This window comes from Rhinopithecus roxellana, chromosome 3, assembly GCF_007565055.1.
Source record: "Rhinopithecus roxellana isolate Shanxi Qingling chromosome 3, ASM756505v1, whole genome shotgun sequence".
Taxonomy (NCBI): Eukaryota; Metazoa; Chordata; class Mammalia; order Primates; family Cercopithecidae; genus Rhinopithecus; species Rhinopithecus roxellana.
In genome coordinates this window covers 40,926,328-40,941,051 of record NC_044551.1, presented here as the reverse complement: position 1 = coordinate 40,941,051, position 14,724 = coordinate 40,926,328, and the positions used below count along the sequence as shown (strand labels likewise).

Below are 14,724 nucleotides of genomic sequence, written 5' to 3'. Positions count from 1 at the left end.
TGAGGCTCAGAGAAGGAAAGGGACTTGTCCAGAGACTCACAAGCAGCAATGGAGGCTGTGGCACCGCCTGCCTCTGTCTTCCTGGCCAGCATTCTGCCTGACCTCACAGGCTGGGGGAGCTTGGCTCATTCAGGGGACAATGACCTCTTATCCCCTGAGTGTTCAGGGCCTCAGGAAGGACTGGGAGGCTGTTGTGGTTTCCAGGCCCGCATGGATTTTGGCCTGCATCCATGAGATGGAGGCCCCTGAGTCTGCCTGTGCCTTGGAATCTCTCAGGGTGTATTTGAGGCCTGGAGTCGGGCATGAGGAGGGTGGGGGCTGGTGGTGACCCGCATTTCCCAGCTCCTCTGCAGGGGAGGCAGATAGGGGAGAAGCTCAGGGTGTGATAAAATTGTTTTTACTTCAGTGGGCATAAATGACAAATAAGTGAAGTGAGGGTTGAGAAGTGCTTGGTAAAGTGCCTGGCATGTGCCAGGCCGTGAAGTGAGGTGCTCACCATTGTCCTTTGTGGTGCCCTGCTAGCTGAGATCTCCTGCTTCTGACCCTTGCTCCTGTCTCTTCCTTAGCATGAGGCCTCTGCCTGGAGCAGGAGGTGCCCCCCGCCCTTTTTTATTTTTGAAATGGAGTTTCGCTCAGGCTAGAGCGCAATGGCGCCATCTCGGCTCGCTGCAATCTCCACCTCCTGGGTTCAAGCGATTTCCTGCCTCAGCCTCTGGAGTTGCTGGGATTACAGGCATGTGCCACACATCTGGCTAATTTTGTATTTTTAGTAGAGACGGGGTTTCACTGTGTTAGCCAGGATGGTCTCAATCTCCAGACCTTGTGATCCGCCCTCCTCAGCCTCCCAAAGTGCTGGGATTACAGGCAGGGGCCACTGCGCCCAGCCGCCCTCCTCCCCCTTTCTTGTGTTGGGGTACCTGATGGGGGCATGAGGACCCTCTGGCTGAAGTCCTGCCTTGCTGGGTCCCATGGTGCACCTCTCTGCAGTGCAGGCTTTCCCAGGAGGCTGAAGCTCAGCTAGAGAAGCCGGGTCAGCAGCCCTGGGGCCGGTCGCCTGCAGGAAGCCTTTCTCCTGGGCTGCAGACCTGGCTTGGGAATGGTGTGGAAAGTAGGACTGCAGAGGGGTCATGAACAGGGGCTCTGGGGTGGGCTGGGAGGGGCATCCTAGCTCCACCTCTGCCCAGCTGTGTGACCTCAAGCAGTTACTTACCCTCTCTGAACCTCCATTTCCTTGTCTGTAAAGTGCTCATAGCAGTGACACCTCTTTCAGGGTGTTAGGATTGAGCGTGCTGGAGCAGGGAAGGCTCCTGGCACAGTCCCAGATGTTTGCAGGCGCTTAATGTTGGCCACCAGTGAGGGAGGTTATGATATGTGTTTGAATATGCTGCTTTGTTCCTTTTGAGTGTTTGTGATCTGAGCCTAAGAAAAAAATAGTTCTGGATGGATTTGACTCTGGCATAGGCAGATTTGGGGATAGGGTGGGCAGAGAGCCCCGTTTTGGGAAGCTTTGTGGCTATTGCATAACATTCTGTGTGAGGGACCTGACAACCTTGGTGTGCGTGAAGAGCCTCAGTGGGACTGTCAGGACTGTCCTGTCCTTGGGACAGGAGGGTGGCAGGTGACCTGCTGTGTTTCCCACATGGCCCCGCCCCCAGGCTGTCTGGTATGTTTGCTCGGTAAGCCCTTTTTTTCAGAGCTGGTACAAAGGTAAACTCGCAACTCAAGCCCTGTTGGAAGTAGGACAGATTCTCAACAAGTGAGATCTAAGTTCCTGAGGTTTTCCGTTGGGCCTTCCCTGCCAGGTAACCCAGAACAGATTCACAAGTTGAGAACCACGGAGTGAAACAGTAGTGCTTAATGCTTTGTTTCCTTGTTGATTGATGGGTATCTGTGGGCTACTTCCAAGAAAGATCACTAGAGGCTGCTTGTGATACTAAAACACATTATAAAATGGATGAAAACAAACACAGAAAACTATTCAAAGGGAATGGAGAATGGGATGTGCAGGGCATCTGGCAAGTGTTAGCTGTCTTAGGTGATCACAAAGGGCCTGTGGAGATGGGGGATGAGGGGCCCAGGCTCTGTAGCCCAGCAACTGTGTGCTGAAGTTCCCATTCGCCCTCTTATTAGCTCTGGGGGCTGTAGCAAGTGACTAGCCTCTCTGGGCCTCAGTTTCTTATCCGTATAATGGGGGGAATCTAGGTCATGGTGCTGTGGTAAGGTTGAAATAATGGCACGTAACACAGACATGGCATGTCTCATAAATGGAAGTTAATGTTATTAATGCATTTAGCTTGGAGATGCTGCGTAGCAGATTCGCAGAGGGGAAGGTAATTGGCAAGGGCACAAGGCTCTTGAGTACCTGCTGTGGGTAGGAGACGGCTTGTGCCTTGCAAAGCTTTCAGTGAAGTTGGGAGCCCCGCTTTCTAGTTGCAAGGACAACTGATACCTGGTGTTGCATGGTGGGATGTGGAGCAGGGGAGCTCACCCAGGACTTTAGAAATCCAGAGCAGGTATGTTCACGTCCCTGCTGAGGCTGGCATTGGAGGAGGAGGGACAGGGTTTTCATGGACAAGAAAATGGACCAAGATAAATGAGGGTGGGGCACACCAGATGGCACAAGGCCAGGAGGTCGTTTCCTCTCTCTGGGTCTCAGTGTCCCCAGGGGCTTACTGCAGGGCAGACTGTGCTCTCTGTGGCCCTGTGACTCTGAGCCAGACCTCCAACAGTCTCTTTCCTGGTGGTGGTGGTCCTGGACTCTGGGGTGACAGGCGGCAGCTTGGCCCCTGGCCAGGCAGCACTGTGGGGGTGATGGGGGATGGGGCATGCAGCAAATTCTAGCAGAGGAAGAGATTTGCTTCTGGTCTCGGCCTCCCAGGGGTGTAATCACGCTGGAGAAACTCCCGCACAGCTGGGAAGCAAATGTGGAGGATTTTCCTTGCTGGGCTGGATGTGGTGGGTGGGGCAGGCTGTGGTAGGGTGGCTAGTGGAGCTAGGAAGCTGTGGGGTGTGGCTGGGTGGGGGATGATGATGTGACTGTGCTGGGGGTGTGACGGGCTAGAAGGTGCTGGATCAGCTATGGGCAGTGGCCCTGGGTGCATGTGGGGCTACCTGTTCCCGGGCCTGCAGCCACTGCTTTGCCCTCCCCTGCTCAAGTCCCTGCCCAAGCCCAGGTACCCATTCACATCCTTCTGAGACTGCTGGCAGAGCTCTTTCTACACTGACCTCCTCTCATCCCCCACCCCCTGTGCATGTGGCTCAGATGTCTATGATGATGCCATTTGAGCCTGTCGTGTGCATGTGAGTGTGGTGTGTGTGTTGAGGGAGTGGGGAGAGGTGTGTGGTCCACAGAGGGCATTGTCAAGAGTGACCTAGGCTGGAAATAAAATGTGGGCTGGGTGAGCATTAAGGGCCGTGGGCATCTTTCCCCATTCACTGCAGCCATGTCGTACCAGAGACATGAAACCTTGGGTTCCAGATACCTCTAGAAACCCTTAAGGGAAGGTCATGGTCGCCAATGCATTTTCAGTGCCTAGTGGCATGCTTGGCACCTAGTGGTGCTCAATAAATACAGGATGAGGAAACAGGTCCTTTGCTTATTCCGCACTCCCAGAGAGATCTCAGACCTCCTTCCTGGATCCCATTCTCTTGCTTCTTCCCTCTGGCGTCAGCCTGGCCTCCCTTCCTCTCTCTTTCTCAATTGACTACTAATTTGATATGTGGCCTTGGGCCAGTTCCTTCCTGAGCTTCACTTTCCAAATCTGTTACTGAGTAATCATTTTATTAGCTTATATTACCCTGTGCCAGGCACTGAGCTCAGTGTTTTACATGCCTCATCTCTCTTTGTCTTGGCAGCCACCCTGCAAGATAGATAAGTAGTGTAAACCCCATTTTAGAGTTAGTGAAACTGAGGTTCAGAGAGGTTGAGAGATTTGCTCCAAGGCCATGAGGCTGGTAAATAATGGAGCCAACATTCAAGCCCCAGCTGGGTGCAGTGACTCGTACCTGTAATCCCAGCACTTTGGGAAGCCAAGGCAGGAGGATTGCTTGAGACCAGGAGTTCAAGACCAGCCTAGGCAACATAGGGATACCTTGTCTGTATTAAAAAATTAGCTGGGCATGGTGGCGCAAGCCTGTAGTCCTAGCTGCTTGGGAGGCTGAGGTAGGAGGATCACTTGAGCATGGGAAGTCAAGGCTGCAGTAAGTGTGATGTGCCCCTGCACTCCAGCCTGGGCAACAGAGAAAGACACTGTCTCAAAAAATGAAAATATGCTGGGCACAGTAGCTCATGTCTATAATCCCAGCACTTTGGGAGGCCGAGGCAGGTGGATCACTTGAGGTCAGGAGTTCGAGACCAGCCTGGGCAACTTGGCAAAACCCCGTCTCTGCTAAAAATACAAAAATTAGCTGGGCGTGGTGGTGGACGCCTGTAATCCCAGCTACTCAGGAGGCTGTGGTTCAAAAATCACTCAAAGCTTGAACCCAGTAGGAGGCGGCTAGAGTGAGTCTGGGCAACAGAGCAAGACTCTTAAAAAAAGAAAGAGAAGATTCAAAGATTCAAGCTCAGGCAGGCTAGCTCCAGTCTGGGCCTTTAACTGTTATGCTAGCCGTCGTCACTAGAGTGAAATAGAAGGGTTTGTAGGCGGGGCGCGGTGGCTCAAGCCTGTAATACCAGCACTTTGGGAGGCCGAGGCGGGCGGATCACGAGGTCAGGAGATCGAGACCATCCTGGCTAACACGGTGAAACCCCGTCTCTACTAAAAAATATAAAAAACTAGCCGGGCGACGTGGCGGGCGCCTGTAGTCCCAGCTACTCGGGAGGCTGAGGCAGGAGAATGGTGTAAACCCAGGAGGCGGAGCTTGCAGTGAGCTGAGATCCGGCCACTGCACTCCAGCCTGGGCGGCAGAGCGAGACTCCGTCTCAAAAAAAAAAAAAAAAAAAAAAGAAGGGTGTGCACAGTAGGCACTGTGTACATGTGAGTTGGGTTACTGGGCACAATTCACCGTGAAAGGCATGGCTTGCTCTTTCTCCATACCTGCTCTTACGGAGCTCTTGGGCTCATTCCTGGAGCCCACGCATTCATCACAGGCCCAAGCTGGACCCCCTTCCCTGGTCCCAGTCTCTGGACAGCTTGCTCCTGTAAGAAGGCCCTTGTACCTCTGCCCCTCTTCTCTTATGGGTCCAGGGGAGTGTTTTCAGGTGGGGATGTTAGATAGAGTGACTTCAACTCCAGAGCAGTGGCCACGGTTACCGTGGTATTTCCCGAAAGTGCAGCGTTGCCATGGCATCTCCATGACGACCAGAGCATCTCATTCATTATCCTCAGCACCTTGGCAGGGAAAGCTGGGGCTAGGGCTAGGGGAGTGCAGTGGGAGCCTGGCTGAGGACTGTGGGCCACTGGCCTTTGTGGCTGAGGTTCCCGTCATGCCCTTGCCTACCCCAAGCCAAGGTTCCTCTGAAGGCTGTGGAGTTATCTCCCCCACCCATGGGGTCTGGGTTCACATTTCAGCTCTGCCACTGACTAGATGTGGGGCAAGTGACTTAACCTCTCTGAGCCTTATTTTACTCAACTGTAAATGTGGATAACAATATTAGTTGTAAGGATTACATGAAATGAGGTATAAAAAGGGCTGGCTGGACGTGGTGGCTCACGCCTGTAATCCTGGCACTTTGGGAAGCTGACGTGGGTGGATCATCTGAGGTCAGGAGTTCAAGACCAGCCTGGCCAACATGGCAAAACCCTGTATCTACAAAAATACAAAAATTAACCGGGCATGATGGTGGGTGCCTGTAATCGCAGCTACTCGGGAGGCTGAGGTGAGAGAATTGCTTGAACCTGGGAGGTAGAGGTTGTAGTGAGCCAAGATCGTGCCATTGCACTCCAGCCTGGGTGACAGAGTGAGACTCCGTCTCAAAAAAAAAAAAAAAAAAGTGCTTAGTACAGTGCCAGGCTCATATTATGTGCTGAAGGTATGGCGGCAGTATTCATAATGATGATAATTATAACGTTGTTGGTGTTACTTTTATTGAGGAAACCCTTGGGTTTCATGGAGGAATGAAAGACCAAACTCAAAGTCAGGAAGGAAACCCATTTGAGTCAAGATTTGGTGGTTTCCATGTGACTGTGGCCAGTCACTTCACCTTGCAGTCTTTGTCTTCTTATCTGTAAATTGGAAATAATAACAGCTGCTCATTCATTCATATCCTGAGTATTCAATAAGGACCTGACCCTGGGAAAAGCAGGAGCTTCCACGATGAATCAGAGTTGGTTCCTGCCCTTGAGTGGCACCCAGGCATGGGGGGAGGAAGAAGAAAGGACATGTTTTGTGCTGAGGGCTCTGTGCCGGGTGCCGGTGAGGGCCTGTGCAGAGGTCAGTAAGCCCTGGTCTTGCCCCACAGATCTGCAGGCTACAGGTAGAGCCATGTGTAGGAATGCCCCCAGTTTACTCTGCACAGACCACATGCTCAGGTACACCCAGGGCCTGGGCAGGAAGCCAAATGAAGGGAAGAGGTTGGCTATGAAACTGTACATAGAGATGCTGATGGTGTTAACTGCAGGATACACGGCCCATTTGAGGCTGGCTCTCTAAGTGCCTCAGCTGATGGTGGCGGGTGAGGATGTGTGCCCAGTGTCACCAGAACTTGCCCTCTTTAGAGAAAAGTTGGAAGTTCTGACTTTTATGTAAAATCTCCTGATTTAACAATGTTGCTAACAAATCCCAAATTAAAGAAAAATACTGTGCAAGCCAAAGAGCACAGTCTGCATTTTTTTGGCCTCCACGGTCCTGGTTTTCAGCCTCTGCACCGTGGAGTGGGGATGAGGCGGGAGCCTGAGGAATGAGACTTAGGAGTGGGAGAGGGGGCAGTGGTTGGAGATGACTTCAGAGGGGTCATGACTTTGGAACTGGGATCTTGAAAGATGAGTAAGTGTCCCAAGGGGTCGGGGGAGGCATTCCAGGCAATGGGAGTTTCATCAGCAAAAGCCTCGATGCTTGCCCGAGATTGGTGACTGTCTGGGTGAGGCTGGAATTTAGGGGAAACTGCTGGTGATGTCTGTGAGGCCCAGCAGGCCCACGGTGGTGGGGGTCATTGAGGCCCCAGCTGTCCTTGAGGCCTTGGTGGCTCCAGGGGGATTAGGAGCCCCTCAGTTATTTATCCTTTGAGCCTCGGGAGCTCTGGAGTGCAGGCGGGTGAGGAGGGCCTTGGATGGAGGGTGGCAGCCTCTGAGTGGGTTGCAGAGGGGCTGTGCTGGAATCCTCTTTGCCAGCAGGCTGAGTGGCCAGCACTTTGCTACAAAGCAACTGACTTCCCCCCGCCCACCCGCACCCCAGGGTATTTGGCCTTCTTTGAGAACAGGGGCTACCTTGCTCTCCCTCTGCCCTGCGTTTTGCCATGGCCTTATCTTTAGCTTCCTGGCTTCTATCCAGGCAGCCAGCCAGCTCCCAGTAAGGCCCACAGCCCCCAGAGATAGGGCTGCTTTTCAGGCATGCTGTGAGAGGAGGACAACGGCCCTGGCTGCCTGGCTCTCTGTGTAATAAGTGTGTCTGGTGCCTGCCTGCCTCAGCCCTTGCTCTCCCTCTGTGAAATGAGTTCCCCTCCCCTGCCTGAGTCCTAGGGCTGTCAGACTCTCAAGAGAGGGATGAGCTTGAAAGCACTTCGTGAGCTAAGCTGTGATCCGCATCGTGAGGGATTGTCATAAGTATGTTAAATAAGCAACAGGGGTGCGTGATAACAGCAGCTGTGTGCCGGGCATGGTTCTGAGCATCTTATGTATCGACTCATTTAATGTTCACAACCGTGGGAAGTAGGTAGAATTTCCATTTTACATGCTAGGAAACTGAGGCACTGAGAAGTTAAATAACTTGCCCAAGATTACACAGCTACTAGGTGGTGGAGCTTAGTTTTGAACTGAAGCCACTTGGCTCCAGTCTGCACGTGTAACCAGTAGGGTCCATTAGTCTAGGACTTTAGGTCTGTGGATGGGTGACAGGGAGGCTCTGAACTCCTTGAAATTATTATGATATATATTTTTTTGAGACGAAGTCTTGCTCTATTGCACAGGCTGGAGTACAGTGGTGCGACCTTGCCTTACTGTAGCCTCTGCCTCCCGGGTTCAAGTGATTCTTTTGCCTCAGCCTCCCGAGTAGCTGGGATTACAGATGCCTGCCACCATGCCTAGCTAATTTTTATATTTTTAGTGGAGATGGCGTTTCACCATGTTGGGCAGGCTGGTCTTGAACTCCTAACCTGAACCTGAAGTGATCTGCCCACTTCAGCCTCCCAAAGTGCTGGGATGACAGGCGAGAGCCACCACACTATTATGACATTTTCTAGCATATGTGTATGTGTTTGTATATATATATATGTGTGTGTGTGTGTGTGTGTGTATGACTTTATTGTTTAGATTTTTAGTTTTACATTCACAGCAAAATTGAAAGTAAGGTACAGAGATTTCCCATATGCCCTCTTCCCCTGTACACACACACAACTTCCCCTATTATCAACATCCCCCACCAAAGTGGTACTTTTTTTTTTTTTTTTTTTTTTTGAGATAGTGTCTTGCTGTGTCGCTCAGGCTGGAATGCAGTGGCACAATTATGGCCACTGTAGTCTTGACCTCATGGGCCCGAGTGATCCTCCTGCCTCAGCCTCCTGAGTAGCTGGGTCTACAGGCACATTCTCTGACACCTGGCTCATTTTTTTTTTTGTAGAGATAGGGATTTTGCTATATTGCCCAGGCTGGTCTTAAACTCCTAGCCTCAAGTGATCCTCCTGCCTCCACCTCCCAGGGTCAGGGGACTACAGGTGTGAGCCACTGTGCCCAATCCAGAGTGGTAAATTTGTTACAACAGATGACCCTGCATTGACACATCATTATCACCCAGAGTCCATAGTTTACTTTCAGGTTCAGCCCTGGTGGTATGCATTCTGTGGGTTTGGACAAATGTATAATGACATGTATCCACCATCGTCGTCTCATACACATAGTTTCACTGCCAAAAAAATTCTCTTTGCTCCGCTGATTCATACTCTCAACGCCCAACCTCTGGCAACTATGTGCATTTTTTAATGTGCATATTTTTTATGTCTGAAAAATGTCAGATTCCCACAGGGGTTCGTGGCTCCCACATTCCTGAGACTCTGAGCTGCATAATTCACACTCTGAAAGGTTGTTAATCTGATAGAGGGTCACTGACCACTGCACTCAGACCTGCGAGGAGTGGCTGGTGGCTGCTCTCCCCCGCTTCCGTGGGGTTGGGTGGCCAACGTGGGCGGGGCACCATCAGGGCATCCCCACCTCCTCTCCACTGTGCTTCTGTCCTGGCCCTAGGCCAAGGGGTGGGGCTGGGCTGCTGCCGCAGGCTGCCCTTATCAGTGGTAAATGGGACACCTGGGTACCCTGAGTATAAACAGGACCAGTCACCCCAGCCTTCCTGGCTCTGCCCAGGACACCTGCTCCTTCTTGCCCTGCTCTCAGCTAGAATTGCAGGGAGTCACTGGAAAGCTCCACACATGCTCTTATCTCTAAGCTGTGGTATGTGCCATTTCCTCTGTCTACCCCTCCCCAACCCTTACTTCTTATTCTGGTCAGCTTAGGTATCCTTCCTCCAGGAAGCCTTCCCTGCCAGAAGAGTTAAGGACCCCTGAGTTCTTCCAAATACCCCTCCCATCCCCATCTGTCACAATTATCCCACTGCATTGCAGATGCCCATTTTCTTGGCTGCCTCTGGTTCCTCAGGGTACTGGCACTGAAATGTGGAATATCAGAGGTGAAGGAGACCCCAGAGATCACCTGTCCCAACCCCCTTCTAACATGCAGGAAGCCCAGAGGGGGTCACACAGTGCATCATGGCAGAGCTGAGACCAGACCTATTGTCCTAGTCACCTCCTCATTTCACAAACAAAAAACGGAAATAAAAATCACCCAGAGATAATCACTGTTAATGTTTCTTTTTCTTTTTCTTTTTTTGCATTTAGCACCAGTTTCTAGCCTATGCACAAAAATGTTTAACAAAATTGTGACCACACGTACAAACTGTTTTATAGATGTTTTTGACTTTGACAATATATATGGTAATTATATTTCTATGTCAGTACATGTCCTTCTTCAACATATTGTAAATGGCTGCCTAGGATTTCATCGTGATGCTTGTATTATAATTTCCTTTTTTTTTTTTTAGATGGGGTCTCGCTCTGTCGCCCAGGCTGGAGTGCAGTGATGTAATCTCGGCTCACTGCACCCTCCGCCTCCCAGGTTCAAGTGATTCCCCTGCCTCAGCCTCCTGAGTAGCTGGGACTACAGGTGTCTGTCACCATGCCCGACTAATTTTTGTAGTTTTAGTAGAGATGAGGTTTCACCATTTGCCCAGGCTGGTCTTGAACTCCTGACCTCAAGTGATCCGCCTACCTCGGCCTCCCAAAATTCTGGGATTACAGGCATGAGCCACCACGCCCGACCCTTGTGTTATAATTCCTAAATACAATCTCCCATTGTTTGGGATTTGCTGTTATAAGCAGCACTAGGATTTGTGTTCTTGTGCAGACATCTTTACACACTTGTGCAGTAATACCTCTAGGATAAATTCCTGGAAGTGCAGCTGTTGGGTCTGAGGCATGCTGTACCCATGCTGAGCACATCGTGTGGTCTTGGGACTGGAAGGCATTTCAAAGATCTTTACCCCCTAGGCTGGGCTCAAGCCTTGAAGTCCCCCCAGCCTCTTTAGCCCTGGCTCTTACACCTTCCATCTAGACCTGGGCAACTCTCCTGCTAGCTTTGAGCCGCTGTGACTGATAGAAAGTTGCTCCTTGGGGACCAGGTGTGGTGGCTCATGCCTATAATCCCAGCAGTTTGGTAGGCCAAGGCAGGCTAATCACCTGAGGTCAGGAGTTCGAGACCAGCCTGATCAACATGAAGAAACCCCATCTCTACTAAAAATACAAAATTAGCTGAGCGAGATGGTGCATGCTTGTAATCCCAGCTACTCAGGAGGCTGTGGCAGGAGAATCACTTAAACCCAGGAGGTGGAGGCTGTGGCAAGCTGAGATCACACCATTGTCCAGTCTGGGCAACAAGAGTGAACTCTGCCTGAAAAAAAAAAAAGAAAAGAAAGTTGCTCCTTAGGTTGCTGGGAAATCTCACTTTTTGTGACTTCATTACTATTTAAGGGAGACTGGAAGGCTGTGTTTGGGGTTGCTGTTTGGGATGAGAGAATTGGGGCCTTTGTGTCGTGTATGTGGGTCTTCATTAACTCTTTCCAGTGAGATGAGTCCAGGAGGCATGGCCTGGGTGCGGGGGGTTCAGGCTGAGGGGGAGGCTGGAACCTAGAGTTTTGGCTGCCTGGGTGGACAGAAAGTCCGGGGCAGGGGAGGCCTCCCCTCTGCATCCTGTGGCAGTATAGCGATCCTCAGGAAGGCTGTTTGGTCACCTGTTGTCCTAGGCTGTTGTGTGCACCTGTGGGTACGTACCCCGAGGATGAGAGAGGCCTGGTTACATGAGGGGCAAATATGACAGCTGCGATGTTTCTTGTGTCAAGCTCCTCAGACACATCTGCTTAACACTCAGCTACAGCCATGAGCTGCGGGGGTGCTGGTGTTACAGATGAGCTCACTGATGCTCGGACGGTGTAATGGTCACCTGGGGCCTTCTCACACAGATAAGTCACACATGCCCCACAGCCCGCTAATGAATCCCGGCTTGGCTTCGTTCTGAGCCTTCATTCCTCAGATGGAGACTCAGTCTTTCCATCTATCAGATGGGGCTGCTGGGCTCATTCAAAGAGAGCAACGGGTTAGGAAGGGAATGGAATATGGTGAGGATGTGGTATTCAGTCGTGATTTAGAATTCTACCTCTAGTTCCCAGGCTGTGCAAATGTTTATCATCTCTCCCCATCCTTCCTGCTCTTGGATTTTCCTTGGCCTAGTCTTGGACTCTGATAATGATCAAAAATAGCAACTCCCATTTGTGGATACCATATGCTAGGTACTGCTCTAAGTCATTTACAAACATTGTTGGACTTAATCCTCCAGCCCCTCGTGAGATGGGTTCATATTATTTATTGTCTGCCCCATTTTACAAGTGGGGAAACTGGGGCTCAGAGATATTAAAGAGCTTGCTGCAAATCATGCAACCTTGGTTCAGCAGCCGTACTTGCACTTGGGCACTCTTAGGTCAGCTCCCGTGTGTCCACAGTTAGCTGAACCCTGAAGCCCACACTCTGACGTGACGCTCCTGTTCTCTGCACTCTCCACAGCCTTAGTCCTGTGGGCCTCACGGATTGAGCGGCATGCGGCACCCCCAGGCCTGCCCAGTGTCCTCTGGCCTGCTGCCCTGCACCCCCAGAAGGCCCTGACGCCCTGGGGCACTTCTGCTCTGCACAGGACCACGCGGGGGTTTGCCATGGTGACATAAAGGGGCGCGGAGGAAGGAAGGAGCGTGACCAGCCTGTGGACTGCGCCCCTGGCTGGGAGGAAGGACCGAGGGCCCAGATCCTCCACTCCCAGTGCCCCACAAGGGCCTTGCTTCCTAAGTCTCTGTGAATTTGTTGGTCAGTGGACGATTCCCGTGTCTCCTCCTGTGTGGGGCCTTGGGGTAGCCAGGGCAGGCCGGGCCTCCGGTGGCCAAGGTCTCGGAGGCCAGGATGCCTGCCCTGGCATGCCTCCGGAGGCTGTGTCGGCACGTGTCCCCGCAGGCTGTCCTTTTCCTGCTGTTCGTCTTCTGCCTGTTTAGTGTTTTCATCTCGGCCTACTACCTATATGGCTGGAAGCGAGGCCTGGAGCCCTCGGCGGATGCCCCCGAGCCTGACTGCGGGGACCCGCCGCCCGTGGCCCCCAGTCGCCTGCTGCCGCTCAAGCCTGTGCAGGCAGCCACCCCTTCCCGCACGGACCCGTTGGTGCTGGTCTTTGTGGAGAGCCTCTACTCGCAACTAGGCCAGGAGGTGGTGGCCATCCTGGAGTCCAGCCGCTTCAAATACCGCACAGAGATTGCGCCGGGCAAGGGTGACATGCCCACGCTCACTGACAAGGGCCGTGGCCGCTTCGCCCTCATCATCTATGAGAACATCCTCAAGTATGTCAACCTGGACGCCTGGAACCGGGAGCTGCTGGACAAGTACTGTGTGGCCTACGGCGTGGGCATCATTGGCTTCTTCAAGGTACACAAGAAGCAGGGTCCTTGAGCAGTTCAGAGTCCCCTCTCCAGACTCACAGCTCAGTGCCTGACTTCTCATCTGTGAAGTGGGTGTAATGGTAGCACCCACCTCCCGGGGTTGTTGGGAGGGTTAAATGAGTGAGTATATGTAAAGCACTGGGAGCATGTGGTGCCCACTGCCTGGCAAGTGCTTTGTAAGTATTAGGGGAGCGTGCCAGGGGGATCATCTGCTGTGCATGGGGTCCAGCACATAGCAGGTGCTTGTGTAAAGGAGGCCACAGGGATAAGTGTGAAGTCAGAGGGGCATGCTCTGCTAGGTGCCCCAAAACCTGTCAAGGCAATCTCCCCTAGGGAGGGCATGTGCACCCATATTTCAGATGAGCAAACCAAGGCTCTGGGGGTTAAGTTACTTATGTAAGGTTATGAAGCCTGTAAGTGGAGAAGCCGAGATTTGAACCTAGACATGGATAGTTTGGGCTCTCTATCCCATGCTCTTTCCTCTTGGTGGTGGTGGAGTATGGCGTTAATGTACCTCCTGACCCAGAGCCATTTTGCATGAGGAGAAAGAGAAGAATGAAATCCTGCTGGGCAGATGGGGAGCTGCTCTGGGCTTTATGGGGCTCCCAGAATGACCACTGGGATTGGGGTCCTTGTAGAAAGGGTGTCACAGAGAATCTGTCCTTGGGGTGGGGAGGTTGGGAATGGCGGGGGATCCAGAGGCTGTGGTCAGAGAAGTCTGACCTGCAAGATGAAAACAGACACTAGCTCGGACTCTAGTTGGATGCTTTGGAGGTGGCAGGGAATTTGTTCCTTCATTCAACAAATATTTACTGAGCACTCACAGTGTTTGTGGTCCTGTGCTAGCGGTGATCGAAGTAGTCAAAGTCCCTGCTGTCATGGAGCTGGCATTTCAGTGCTGTGGGAGTGGGTGGGTGACAGGCAGTGAGCAAATAAACACAGGATGGGGCAGGTGTGATCAGTACAAAAAGCAACAAAGCAGGGAAAGGACACAGAGGGCAGTGGGGGTGGGAGCTTGACATTATTTTGGGAAAGTCGTCTTTGATAAAGTGACCTGAAATAAGTGAAGGGAGGAGCCGTGTGGCTTTCTGCGCAAAGAGCCTTCCAGGAAGAAGGGACAGTAAGTGCACAAGTCCTAAAGCAGCCTCTTGCTTGGTGTGAGCCAGGAGAGGAGAAGCGGGAGAGGAGGAGCAGGAGATGGGTCAGAAGGGGCCTGTGTCTGCTGCTGGGTGCCCGTTTGTGCCAGGCCTTCCTGGTGCGCTTGTGCACTGGGCCCTGTCTCCTGCAGGGTTTCTCATGGCATGTTCTTTCACACACTAATACAGCAGGAAGCTCTGCCACTGAAAGGTATTGTGAGCCAAGAATTTGAAGGCCCTTAGAAGTCCTGCAGTAGAGCAACCAGTGAGATTTGTTCTCAACTGGCTTGATCACAAAACACTTTCTTTTACAGAGTGCCCTCAGGGGAACGCTGGCCTGATTTATGGCTTTACAATGACATCAAGTCAGATTATCTTCATTGTCTGTTATTCTCTTTTCTCTTGGACTCTGTACCCTTTC

General features: G+C 52.0%; 1 protein-coding gene across 1 annotated transcript in view; it reads left to right on the top strand.

Moving 5' to 3' along the window:
• Positions 1-14,724, top strand: part of NDST1 (N-deacetylase and N-sulfotransferase 1) — a 72,944-nt gene that overhangs the window by 24,155 nt on the left and 34,065 nt on the right. Inside the window, 1 exon segment of the mRNA XM_010373648.2 lies at positions 12,254-13,153. Coding sequence (XP_010371950.1) covers positions 12,641-13,153 — 513 coding nt within the window. The 5' untranslated portion in view covers positions 12,254-12,640.